Genomic DNA, 14,125 nt, shown 5'->3' with positions numbered 1-14,125 from the left:
TAAGAAAAATATTAGAATCCAAATGGCTTTGCTTGATCATATATATCTCACAGTACAGTTGAAGCATGGTGGTTGAAGCCTAATGGTAAAGGAGCGTTTGATTTATTGAGCCTGAACATTTCTCAGAACCTCCCAGATGATTATGAGGATGAAGAGGATGCTAAACAGAAGCATGTTCAAATCCTGTAATCTGTGATATCAGGCATTTGCCCGTTGGGCCAGTCCTATTTTCAATGTGCAAGGGCCGGCCCTCCTTTAATCATGCCTCAACCTTTACTCTCCTACCCGTGACAGTAAATAACTCAAGGAGCTCAAGAACTAATACAATGTTAACTACCTAAATTATTCTGTAAAATAAAAAAAGCAATCCACTGGACGTGGTTTCCAAGGTTTGAAGGCAGAACATGTCCCTACTAAAACAGAAGGGAAGCACAAAGAACAGAAACACATCAGAGATGCTCTCCAAAACTGTGGATACCCAGACTGGGCATTTATCAAATCAGCAAGGAAATCCAAAAGACACGCAGCAGAAGATAGCGGGGAGAAAACTATACGCAAAAACATCACAATCCCTTATGTTGCTGGAGTTTCTGGAAAACTCAAGAGGATTTTCTCCAAACACAAAATCCCAGTACATTTCAAGCCAAACAAAACCCTTAAACAGAGGCTAGTGCATCCTAAAGATAAAACCCCCAGACCGAATATGAGCGGAGAGGTATACAGGTGCTGGTCATAAAATTAGAATATCATGAAAAAGTAGATTGATTTCAGTAATTCCATTTAAAAAGTGAAACTTGTATATTATATTCATACATTACATACAAACTCATATATTTCAGATGTTTATTTTGTTTAATTTTATGATTACAAATGACAACAAATGAAAATCTCAAATTCATCATATCAGAAAATTAGAATATTGTGAAAAGGTTCAAAATTGATGGCCCCTGGTGCCACACTCTAATCAGCTAATTAACTCAAACCACCTGCAAAAGCCTTTAAATGGTCTTTCAGTCTAGTTCTATTGGCTACACAATCATGGGGAAGACTGCTGACTTGACAGTTGTCCAAAAGACGACCATCGACACCTTGCACAAGGAGGGCAAGACACAAAAGGTCATCACTAAAGAGGCTGGCTGTTCACAGAGCTCAGTGTCCAAGCACATTAATAGAGAGGCGAAGGGAAGGAAAAGATGTGGTCAAAAAAAGTGTACAAGCAAGAGAGATAACCGCACCCTGGAGAGGATTGTGAAACAAAACCCATTCAAAAATGTGGGGGAGATTCACAAAGAGTGGACTGCAGCTGGAGTGAGTGCTTCAAGAACCACCACACACAGACGTATGAAAGACATGGGTTTCTGCTGTCGCATTCCTTGTGTCAAGCCACTCTTGAACCACAGACAGCGTCAGAAGCGTCTTGCCTGGGCTAAAGAGAAACAGGACTGGACTGCTGGTGAGTGGTCCAAAGTCATGTTCTCTGATGAAAGTAAATTTTGCATTTCCTTTGGAAATCAAGGTCCCAGAGTCTGGAGGAAAAGAAGAGAGGCACTTCATCCACGTTGCTTGAAGTCCAGTGTAAAGTTTCCACAGTCAGTGATGGTTTGGGGTGCCATGTCATCTGCTGGTGTTGGTCCATTGTGTTTTCTGAGGTCCAGGGTCAACGCAGCCAATACCAGGAAGTTTTAGAGCACTTCATGCTTCCTGCAGCTGACCAACTTTTTGGAGATGCAGATTTCATTTTCCAACAGGACTTGGCACCTGCACACAGTGCCAAAGCTACCAGTACCTGGTTGAAGGACCATGGTATCCCTGTTCTTAATTGGCCAGCAAACTCTCCTGACCTTAACCCCATAGAAAATCTATGGGGTATTGTGAAGAAGAAGATGCAATACACCAGACCCAACAATTCAGAAGAGCTAAAAGCCACTATTAGAGCAACCTGGGCTATCATAACACCTGAGCAGTGCCACAGACTGATCGACTCCATGCCATGCCGCATTGCTGCAGTAATACAGGCCAAAGGAGGCCCAACTAAATACTGAGTGCTGTACATGCTCATACTTTTCATGTTCATACTTTTCAGTTGGCCAACATTTCTATAAATCCTTTGTTTTTATTGGTCTTCAGTAATATTCTAATTTTCTGATATGATGAATTTGAGATTTTCATTTGTTGTCATTTGTAATCATCAAAATTAAACAAAATAAACATCTGAAATATATGAGTTTGTATGTAATGTATGAATATAATATACAAGTTTCACTTTTTAAATGGAATTACTGAAATCAATCTACTTTTTCATGATATTCTAATTTTATGACCAGCACCTGTATGCTGTTCAGTGCAGCGAGGAATGCTCTGATCTTTACATTGGAGAAACAAACAACCTCTCCACAGACGCATGGCCCAACACAGAAGAGCGCCCTCCTCTGGACAAGACTCTGCAGTACATCTACACCTTGTGGACAAAGGACATTCTTTTGAGGACCAGAATGTTCACATTCTGGATAAAGAAAATTGGTGGTTTGAGAGGGGCGTGAAGGAAACCATCTATGTTAAGAGAGAAAAACCAAGTCCAGTGGATTGTTTTTTTTTTTTACTTTTACAGAATGTGGGTATGATATTGATGTGTAGAATACAAAGTTATATATTAGTATGTATAATTGTGTGTGTGTGCCTATATATATGTATATATATATATATATTTATATTATATAAATATTTTTTTCCCTTACAATTTATATATATATATTTATAACTACATAGTAGTCCATCACGAACCACACTCCATACCAGTAAGTGGCGGTAATGCTACAATAAATTCAAGAAGAAGAAGAAAAAGCGGAACCTCCGTGGTTTGTTTCAAAAGGGACTGTTTTTATCGACGCACCAGTGCACCTTGAACTCCGTACAGAAACAGTTTGGACTTTCCTCCTCTTTTCTGGTCTCATGTCTAAACGTCCCGTTTTATGAAGCATGTCTGGGTTCCCTCGGTTACTCCGGCCGTGGCGCAGAGGGGGCGCCAGAAAGCGCGCCAGTTTCAGGGCTAACTGTCTGCCTCGCTGCGGCTCGGTCCAGCAGAGCAGCAGAAGCGGCTCCAGGTGTTACAGTCACCAGAAAACGGTCCGGATCGGCTGCGCCTCTGGGTTCTGGGGCGACACTGCCACATCAGGTAAAACTGGACGGTTAAATATTTAGAAACGCTAAAACCGCTCAGCTCAAAATCCGCCATGTTAACATGATATAAACAAAAAAACTGAACTTCTAAGTCCATATATCCGCACTTAGACCCTCCAAAATAACAGTGGTTCATCTCTTTAACACATTTCCAGGGATTCCCTGCGTATTAAAAGTATTTAAACCCTTAAACACTGATTTTTAATAGGATTTAATTCCCCTGAATTATTAACTGACTAGGTAACTTCATTGGAGCTGCATCTCAATCCTTCCGGAAGAAACCTGGAAGAAAGTCCTGGAAATAGATCATGGCTCTGTTCGAAAACCTAGGACGGGACCTCCAAGGACGCGGTCTACCTAGACTGGATCCTTCGAAGTACTTGAAAATAAGGAGACCGGAAGAGTTCTGGCTGTAAATTCGAACAGGTCCACCCTTCGGCAGGTTTTACCGCCGTATGCTCTGTTGCTTAACAACCGTGAACGTTGACACACAAAGCAGGAAAAGAATGAATACAGAAGTTTTCAAAACTGTTTATTTATTTGTTTTTTATTGTGAAGTGATCAAAGACTACACTCACAAGAATCCAGAGTGGAATAAAGGTTCCAACCACCGGGAGCAGGAACAAATCAAATCAAATGTAATGATAGAAACCTTAGTCAGTTAAATAACCTGCTGCTGTCATTCTGCACATCTCTGATGCTGCTGCTATTTTCAAATATCCATTACTGTAAAAATGCCCATAGCTGCATATTGGTTATTTATTCCCCAGTTTTATATTGTTAAAACACTTTACAGGATTTTATTGTTTATATTTTAACTCTTCCCTATTATGTTATTCTTATACATTTTTTTCCTAAGGTCCACATTTGTGTGACCATTTTCAATAATCTTTCTGCTGCTGTAAATTTTCCCATTGTGGGAAAATAAAGGGATTTTCTATTCTATAAAAGGGGTAGAAAGATATAAGTAAATCTAAACAATATATTTATAAAAAATATATCTGCAAAATCTCTAATATTCAACAACAAAAAATACGAAGTTAAGCATATTGTGCAAAACACCAATAAAAAGATAAAAATCCTATCAGATTTATAGTCCCCACCCTGCAGATATATTAGAATCTGTCCTTAAATTCCAGCCAAACCCATTTACACAGTAACAGATAAAAACCTTTAGATAAACCAAACATTACCGCCACATATCTGACTCAATAACCATTAAAACAACTATTTTCATTCATTTCAGACGGAACTATTCACTGATTTGTATTATATTAAACTGAACTTCCAATTTTCACCACTGTTCGGCGCCAAGTAACCTTTCCTCTGATCACAGCTTGCTTGGTCTCGCAATGAATCCTGGGTAAACCAAGAATACCGAGGATACATCAGACCCGTCCTTCAAATCAGGCAAAAAGAAGGACGCATTTTAAGGCCGCATAACAAGGACTCTTGGAATCCGACCAGACCTCGGCGCAGCGCTATGACGTAATCAGCCTTCGAATCCGGTCTTCTAAGGATGCGTCCTAGGTTTTCGAACAGAGCCCATGATTTGGAGAACCGTACGGAAGAGGATTAGGGCCACTAAAAAAAATAATAAAAAAATCATTTTTAAATTTTATTTCAGTTTAATATGGGGAAAATTTCAGAATTCTGTGAAAAAAGTCAGAATCCTGTGAGATAAAAGTCAGAATTCTGAGCAAAAAGTCAGAATTTTGTAATTAAAGTCAGAATTCCGAGAAAAAAGTCAGAACTCTGAGAGAAAAAAGTCAGAATTCTGAGATTAAAGTCAGAATTCTAAGGAAAAAGTCAGAATTCTTTTTTCCCATAGTAAACTGAAATGAAATTTAAAAATCAGTTAACTTTCTATTATTTTTTTCAGAGGCCCTAATCTTTTTCTGTAGAACAGGGATATGCTGGTGGAGATTCTATTGTCCTGTGCTGCCCTGTTGAGATGTCTGCATGAAAAACTCATCTCTCCTCATTCCCCACCAGTTTCATGTCTGATGTGGGGTTATGGTGTGTGAGGCTGCTTTCTTCTGTTAAAGCATCCGTTTCTTGGCTGATCACTCCAGAGCAGCTTCTTCAACACCTTTGTATGATCTTTTCATGCATTAAAGGAATCCACAAGCACTGTTAACAGTTTGCAGTTTCATAGAATGCGAAACCGAGTTTCCATTGTCATAGATGAATAACGATAGTACAGTGGATGAAATGGACGTACAGAGAAGTTCAAACCCTATCAACACCTCCTTTCTCTCCACCTTAAAATGGGCGAATAAAAGTGTCGACTGCTGGGCAGCTGCCTCAGCGTAGAGCCATGAGCCCCCCGTCCTCAGACGAAGGAAGGGGGCCGGTAAGGCAGGCGTGGGGAAGCACGGGGCCGCCTGTGTCCAGGCTACTGTCACCGGGTCGGGTTTGGTCGCTCCGTCTCTTGCTGGCTCCCTGCCTCCGTTCGCCGGGGTTCCAGGACCAGCCCCAGAGCTGACGGTGCTTTCCGAATGCCCGGTGTGTTTCAACTACGTGGTGCACTGTAGTCGACCAAAATCCCGGATGATTTTGACATTTTTTTAGTTATGAAAAGTAGGACATGTCGAGGAAACAAAGGACGTCTGGTCCCCCTACCATATCAACAATCTGATGTTTCAGTGAGTGAGTGCTTGTTGCTATGATGCATCTTTGCTCAGCAGCTTCGCTCGTTGTAAACCAACCAATCAGCGCACAGCTCATCTAAATATTCATGAGCATACCATAAAAGGAAGAAAACCTGTTGTTTCATTCTGGGGCTTTTAACCAGGCTGCTTTAGGGCTCATAGAACAGCAAATATGCCATTTTCAGCCCAACCAATGTTACACACCCTATTCAGAGACCTTAAGGACCAAATGCCCTATAGAATCATTCTATGACCCCTTTAATGCTGTCCTTTCTTTCAGTCAGGTGGTCCGTTATCATTTGATGTCCAGGTGATGAGTTAAATGTTAATCTGGGAGATTTAACTAGTAACTGTAGCTGAGAACCTAAATGGACGCCGTTGCTGATATCCGGCGCCGTGAAGCTCATCCCCCTTTTTTTGTTCTTGTCCTCAGCCCCTCAGCTGATCTACGGCGGGAAGCTGGACTTCCTGGTGTTTGACTACCTCAGTGAGATCACCATGTCTCTGCTCACCGCTGCCAGGACCAAGATGCCCGTGAGTCTCATTATCTGTCGACAGGACGCCCGCTTAGGGCTGATGTTCCAGTTGATTCTTCTGCTCTTTCTGAACACTAATGGTTTTTAGATTTAGCTTTGTAAACGGGGGATTCTGTTGACCATATAACAAAAAAGCAAAAAACATATCACACTAATGAGTATAATCCATTAGATTTATTCACATTTGCCTCATAGATTTTATTCTCATTTATTTGACCTTTTTTGTGTAATTTCAACATGTTCTCATCCATCCTCTCTTGCTTTTTATCTATTCTTTTTTCATAACTATTGTTTTTTTATGGTAGTTTTTTTCTTTATTAATATATATTCATAATGTTTTTAAATATTTTTTATTTGTATTTAGTTTTACTAATGAGAAGTATTAAAGTGTAAGTTGCAGTTGCAGTCCAGAGCCTCTAGAGGGCGGTGTCTCCCATGTTTTAACTTTCCATCCGTCTGCAGAACCTGGGTTATGCTCCAGACTTTGTCCAGGTGGCTCTGGCTCCGTTCATCAACGACATCCACAGGAAAGGTGAGTCCACATCTCCGCGGGAGACGCCCTCCGTCTCCATGGCAACAGCCAATGCAGGCCTCTCTTCTCGTCAGGCATCCGCGTCGTCAGCAACGCAGGGGGAGTGAACCCTCTGGCCTGCGGCGACGCCATACAGGAAGTGGTCAAAAAGGCTGGGCTGGACTTGAAGGTCGCCGTGGTGACCGGTGATGACCTCATGCCCCATGTACGACCCCCCCTCCTCTGATGTGATATGACCGTTTTTTTTTTTTTTTTTTATCGTGATGTGTAGCGATTAAGTCCACCTGAGCAGATCTCCTCCTCTCTCCGATGCTGCAGAGGAGCCGCCTGTCTGAGGTAAAGATGGCCGACGGCGGCAGACAGCCGTTGCCGAAAACCCTGCACAGCATGAACGCCTACCTCGGGTACGAACACAGCGAGCACTAGGAGAAAAATTCATTTTACCATCAATCAAACTAGACACCTTGGTGACTTTTGGCTTAAAGGAAGTGAAACTTTAAATGAATCTATGTGATATTTATCAAAGAAAGGATGTAGGATCATTATGAGGTTATTTCTCAAGGATTCAAACCAGATCTGATTTTATAATGTAGTAAGTGACCTTAAATATTGTTGGTGACTTGACGACCCTCCCCTGTCTTCAGGGCAGAGCCAATGCGCCGCTGCCTGGATCTGGGAGCTGACATCGTGGTGACGGGGCGTTGCGTGGACAGCGCCGTGGCTCTGGGGCCGCTCATGCACACGGTACGGCTCACGGCTAGCATCCATGGAGAGGGAAGCTTCACAGCCCTGCTGCTGCTGCTGAACTGAGGGGGTTTAAAAAGCAACAGCTTCTTCTCCGCCACCATCAGACAGCTGAATGTTGAAAAAACTCTAAGTCACGTCACAGACTCTGCATCAAAATAATAACACCAAACCAAAACACTGCATATTTGAACCAGATATATTTTAATGCTCATTGCATTTCTTTTCACCATGTTTCTTTCTCCAAATGTTTACATTTTGATCACGGCTGCACTTTAAGAAATGGAAATGTCATGAAAGCTGTAGAAAACAAAATAAAATTTTGTATACACTCTGTCTAAACAAAATGACAATCAAGTTTGTCTAAGTCTGATGCTACTTTCAGACTGCAAGCATTAGGAGCAGCAAAAACTCATGTGCTGCTTTATTTTAGATTTTTGTACAAGTTTAGATCTGACGCGCGGCTGAAGCATCTTTGCTGCTCTGGCTGCGCAGTGGAATAATTGGGTCTGATGCGCGTGGGTGGAGCTACCCTATCCTTTCTTTGCCTGCAACAATGGCAGCTATATTTGCTGTTATCAGTGGTTAAAAAGTAGTTTTAATATGTTTTTCAATGAGAAAATCCTCCTTAACCCTTTAAAGCCCGATCCAAGAATAAAACAAAACAGAAAATTACTTTTTTTGGGTTTGAATTTCTTATTTGACCTTTTAACAAAATATGTAAAAAGAAAAGAACAGAAAAACATTTTTGATATTAATAATTTATTACTATGCGATAAGTCAAGATTATTTTTTGTGTAGTCTCCTACTGGCTGTTATCACAGCGGCTGGAAGGCGTTTTTCACGTACATATTTCAAACTGCAGGCACCAAAATAATAAAATCAAACATATTTTACCTGCAGGTACTTTAATAAACGTTAAACGCTAGGAGTTAGTAAACAGTTTCAATCAAGTCCTGCAGCACTTTGTCTGTCTCCCTGCCAGCTCCAGATCAGCTTTCTGATTGGTTGATGTGGCGCGTCGAGCAGCAAAAGCTCAATTTTTCCAACTCCAGCAGCTGCTGCGTTTGCAGCACGTCGCGCGCGTCCGATGCTCAGAGGCTCACGACGTGCTGCTCTTGCTGCTCCAAACTCGCTGCGGGACCTTTTGCTTTTTCAACCATTGACTTTGCATATAAACCAGCTGCTTCTGCTGCCTCTGCTGCTTTAGGTGTGAACAGAACATAAGGCTAAATATCGTTCCATGCTTGGACTTTTCAACAGAAGATGTAAATTACAGAAACAAATATTGTATCTAAATGTTGACTCAGTTTGTAAAAGTGTGGTTTCAGTTTCTTTAGAGCTGTGGTGAAAGATTTATGTTGGTGGCCTAAACGTGTTTATTCTTAATCTGTTTTTCTCCTGCAGTTTGGATGGAAGAAAGACGATTACGACTTGCTTGCAGCAGGGAGGTACCAAAACTTAATCAGAATCATTTTAACTACATATTTTGAAACTTTTAAAAATGTCTTTTACATAATTTACATCAGAATGTTTATTTATTCACTTGTTAAGCCCTTATTATTGTTGTTGTTATTGTTTGTCTCTCAGCCTGGCTGGTCATCTGATTGAGTGTGGCGCTCAGAGTACCGGGGGCATCTTTACCGACTGGCATCAAGTTCCAGACTGGTAAATTTTAACAGGAAAAAAAATCATCCATCCCAGTTTTCTGTGATTTACTCAAGATTTGAATCAAGTCCTGAACTAGAGCCTTGAGATTAAAGGGATATTATTCTTCTAAGTGGGGTTGTGAAGAGTATTTATCAGTATTCAGTATCTAACTACTTTTTTTTTTCGTCAGACAGCCCTAATTTTAGGAGAGAATTGGTTTTTCTTTCTGATTTTGTTGAGTGCTGCTAACCATCTGAACCTGGAAGAACTCATCTATAACCTGTCCTATATCTATAACTAACTATTTTTATTAGTTTATATAGATATTTTACTATCTTAAGGATAAAGAAAGCAGTAAAACTTCTAGATAAAATCCTTTTTACTTTCAATGAGACTGTTGGTTAGAAACATTTTTGACTTTTACTAATTTCCATACATATAAAGTTTACCTTAATTGAAGATTTTAATTAAGCTAAGATTTTCTTCTTTCTTCTATATTTCTTTCATTACATTTCATAAGTAGTAGATTTTATTAGCTGATCACTTTTTTTCTTCATACTAGCAATTATCTTAACACTGAAAATCAGTTAACTTTACTTCGACTAGCTGTTAGGTTAACTCCTAAAAACCTTAAGTCGGACATTGAGAACCTCTTAGTTTTAATAAATGTTGCTTGACTTTGATTAACTTTCAAATTACCTACAAATAGTGGTAAAAGTGATCATCTGTGAGCTTGCTTCATGGTAGCGGTTAGCTTGACTTTGACTAGCTGTTAGCATGACTCCCATAAACTGTTAGCTGGCTTTGAGAACCTGAGAAGCTACAATAATGTTATTTTTACTCTAGATAATTATTTTATGTGCAGTTCTGAATTGTATTAGCTGTTAGCTTGATTAATGGCAGCCATCACTTAACATATTAGCTATAAACTTGATTTACTAATAGCAGTTAGCTTGCATAGCTTTTATCTTGATTCTCTCCGCAAAAGGGATATTATTCTTGTAAGTGGGGTTGTGAATAGTATTTATCAGTATTCAGTATCTAACTACTTTTTTTCGTCAGACAGCCCTCATTTTTAGAGAGAATTGTTTTTTTTTTTATTTTTTGAGTGCTACTAACCATCTGAACCTGGAAGAACTCATCCATAACTTGTCCCATATCCATAACTAAATATTTTCATTAGTTAGCTTGACTTTGACTAGCTGCTAGCTTGACTCTCATAAACTGTTAGCTGGCCTTGAGAACCTGAGAAGCTTCAATAATGTAATTTTTACTCTAGATGATTATTTTATGCGCAGTTCTGAATTGTATTTGCTGTTATTAGCTGATTCACTTCAGCTATATCGGATTTTGAGAGCATTTTTACTTAACTAGGGGTTGTTAAGGGCGGATTATACTTCTGCATCCGCAAACATCAAATGTCGCTTGCGTCTGACCGCAAACCAGTTTTGATGGTATGCTTCTGCAACATCGGTCTGGAATTTCTAGAGACGCGCAGCAGTTTCCCGCCAAAGAGCTAGGGGAAGCCTATTCGGGAGCTCGCGAGAACTTCAGCGGATCGTCACGAGAACTTCTTCGGCGGTGCCATCGGGAGTGTTTATTTTCCAAAACAACCTGTGGGGCATCGTACAAGTGGTTGTACTTCCGAACCTCCTCGATCAACCTTTCGTCGTGGTTATCCATTGTTGTTATTGCTCCTCGGATTTTAAAAATGGCGCGCCCCGGCAAAGAATCGAGAAGGACAACCACACAGACAGCCAGAAAGGCATACCAAGGACCAATCACAGCTGCTTTTTGTCCGCGCACTTCTGCTTGAGGTATGCACGGGTTTGCGACCATCCGACGTGTAGTCAGGATTTTTTTGAGGGGCGCGACAACAGTTGTAGAGCCTCTGCGCGGGGACAGATTTGACGGTTGCAGAGGCTATGCGTCAGAAGTATAAATTAGCCTTTAGTCTCTAATTAGCTGTTACCTTCCCTCTGAATTGTTGTTAATTTGGTTCCAAGTAGCCGTTAGCTTAGATCCATTAAACATTTAGGTCAACTCTGCAAGCTTTTAAACTGACTTTAAATACTGGTTAGCTAGTATAACTGTTAGCCTCACATAGAGTAGCTATTAGCTTAGCTTCTCCATGATAAGATCACTATACCTACAGCTCTCAGCTGTACCAGAAAAGTTCCTGAAAAGTCAGTATCTTTAGATACTCAGCAAAACGGCAAATTTTCCCAAAAGGGCCAGAAGCGGCCATTTTGTATTGTTCTGGTCCTCTAGAATGAAGAAGAATGAATCAATACATTTAAAGGTTAAACATCTGTAATGTTTACATTTCAAAGATTTTGAAACAGCTGTTCCTGGAGAGTAAAGAAAGCCACAGATTGTGCAATATTATTCACTCTGAAAACTTTGAAGCTGAATCTAAACATTTCCAAGATGGCTGTTTATTGAAATGATATCAATGTTTAAGGAAACATTTTTGTGTTTGGTTGCCTAAATAAAAGTAAGGAGTTGTCACTGATTAATAAAGAGCACTAAATGTTGTTTTCAGGTGCTTTGATTGTATTGAGTCAGTATCCCCCACATTCAGATCTTCCAGCTGACAGACAGAAACCTGACGCTGCTCTCTGATCCGCTCTCAGGGACAACATGGGCTTCCCGGTGGTCCAATGTTCCTCCGACGGCTCCTTCGTCCTCTCCAAGCCTCCTGAAACGGGGGGCCTGGTCTCCTTCGGAACCGTCGCCGAGCAGCTGGTGTATGAGATCGGCGACCCGCGGAGATACCTGCTGCCTGACGTCATCTGCGATTTCAGCCAGGTGGCGATCCAGGAACTACCCGGTACCCACACACACACACACACACACCGAGAGCGGAGGACATGACCACAGTTTGAACCGCTGACTGTTTTCATAACCCCGAAAAAAACTCCAAAACAAATGCATCTGGAGCTGGGTTTGGCCCCCCCCGACTGAACCCTTCACCCTCCTCTGAACCTCCATTAAACGCTCTATCAGCTATCACTCACAGCTTTCCTTTTTATAAACCTAAACACGGATCCATCACCCCCTGCCTGAACCCATGGGCAGCTCTGCAGCAGCGTCTAACCTTCACTTGAACCCATGAAACCTTCTGCTGAACTCTGATAAAAACGCCTCGTTTTCGGCCTGTTTGGTCGTTAATTCTTGATTGATAGAGAGAAACTGCACCACTGTTGCCAGATTTCTGAAATTCCACCCTCAGCTCTCCCTCCCTCTGCTCCGCCTGAGTAAATAAGAGCCCTGTATACATTTGGTTTCAGAACATACAGAAAATTTCACACATCTAGGTTGATGTTTAGTTCAGTTTGACCCAGATCTGCACCATGGCGTCCCGCTCAGGGAACAAGAGAGAGCAGAAACAGCAGGCATATATATATTTTTTAACAACTGTGTGACTTCTAGCCTTTAAAAACATGTCATGTTTTCTAAATTTATGCAGGTAAAACCATTTGCCCTAATAAGCACTCTAATAGACAGACTCCACCCGGGTCTAATTCAAGCTTAGTAGACAACTGTTGGCTGTTAAGGTCTACAGCTGTAAAGTTGTATGCCGTTGTTATTTAATACTTAATCTAATAACTAGTGCTGTCAATCGATTAAATTTTTTAATCGCGATTAATCGCATCAATGCCTGAGTTAACTCGCGATTAATCGCATTTTAATCGCACATTTTTTTCCTGATTGAAAATAATTTAAATACTCCCGATGACATACAAAAAAATACATACAGGCTAGGTTTGTGCCAATGTTCTTTTTTTTAAATGAAAACAGGTCACAGATACTGATTTATGCCATAGAAACATATGGCAAGAAGATGGGGAGGCATGTAGCAAAAAATAACAAATATGTAGCCAAAAAAAAGGCCCTGAAAACAGGCTGATGTAAAAGACAGTCTTTACAGTTAATAGTCTTTTGAACAAAGACAAGCATTTTACCCTACTGCTATAAAATTTAGTAGAGTTAACATTAGATGTTAATTAACCAAGATAATAATGAACAATTTTCAATCAATACATCAAAATCAATAGACCAACATCACTAGATGGACGTTCTATGCTCTAGAAAGTTACTTTTCAGCCTCTTAACAAAAATGAGAACACACACAGACACACCCACCCACACACACACACGCGATACCGAGCTGTGGCGTACACATGCGGCAAGAGTGCCGTAGCAGATTCCATTTCACCTCAGTAATCTGTTTTCTCAGCGTATTTCAGGTTGCTACTAGTTACCAGACACTCAACTTGTTTGTTGGTGGTGGGGCTTAAAGAAAAGGCACTAGCGTCACCCAGTGTATGAGCGTCTTTTTCCCTTGAGGAGCTCCGCTCTGGAAGCCTATGAGAAATGCATACACTGGGGGAAAATAGCCCCGCCTTCCCGCAGGCTGCAGGGGGATGTACTTGGAAAATTGTACCATAAAACCACATAGCGTTAATCTCACGTTAAAAAAATTATCGCCGTTAAAATGGCCTCGCGTTAACGCGTTAATAACGCGATAATTTTGACAGCACTACTAATAACTTTTTCGGACTGTTATGTGTAGTTATGTTTGCTAGGAAAGCAAATGAAAGTGTGATTCAAGGCCAAACAGTTCAATCTGCACACATTTGGAATCAATTCTCAAAAACATCCATTCAAAATATTGTAAACACTTGATCAGGGCAATTAATTGCATTTGCAATATAATTGCCATTTTAAAAAGACATGATTCTTTCTATTTCCTGAGGCACTTAATTGGGGAAGAGATTGGCTGTTTCTCAATATGTGTACTTGTGCGTTCTCGTGTACTCGTGAAA

At 40.7% G+C, this 14,125-nt stretch overlaps 1 protein-coding gene across 1 annotated transcript in view; it reads left to right on the top strand.

Annotated features, from left to right (window-relative positions):
• The first annotated feature begins 2,860 nt into the window (after positions 1-2,860).
• The window catches only part of lratb.1 (lecithin retinol acyltransferase b, tandem duplicate 1), a 35,406-nt gene continuing 24,141 nt past the window's right edge, over positions 2,861-14,125 (top strand). Inside the window, exons 1-9 of the mRNA XM_038306089.1 lie at positions 2,861-3,172; positions 6,265-6,365; positions 6,830-6,899; positions 6,974-7,104; positions 7,218-7,303; positions 7,544-7,643; positions 9,051-9,094; positions 9,234-9,311; positions 11,930-12,126. Of these exons, the coding sequence (XP_038162017.1) occupies positions 2,977-3,172; positions 6,265-6,365; positions 6,830-6,899; positions 6,974-7,104; positions 7,218-7,303; positions 7,544-7,643; positions 9,051-9,094; positions 9,234-9,311; positions 11,930-12,126 (1,003 nt within the window). The 5' untranslated portion in view covers positions 2,861-2,976. The remainder of the gene's footprint in view (positions 3,173-6,264; positions 6,366-6,829; positions 6,900-6,973; positions 7,105-7,217; positions 7,304-7,543; positions 7,644-9,050; positions 9,095-9,233; positions 9,312-11,929; positions 12,127-14,125) is intronic.

The sequence above is a fragment of the Cyprinodon tularosa genome, unplaced genomic scaffold, assembly GCF_016077235.1.
Source record: "Cyprinodon tularosa strain WSP-4 unplaced genomic scaffold, ASM1607723v1 ctg571, whole genome shotgun sequence".
Taxonomy (NCBI): domain Eukaryota; kingdom Metazoa; phylum Chordata; class Actinopteri; order Cyprinodontiformes; family Cyprinodontidae; genus Cyprinodon; species Cyprinodon tularosa.
The sequence above is the reverse complement of the archived record's forward strand: the minus strand, read 5'-3'. Positions and strand labels throughout refer to the sequence as shown.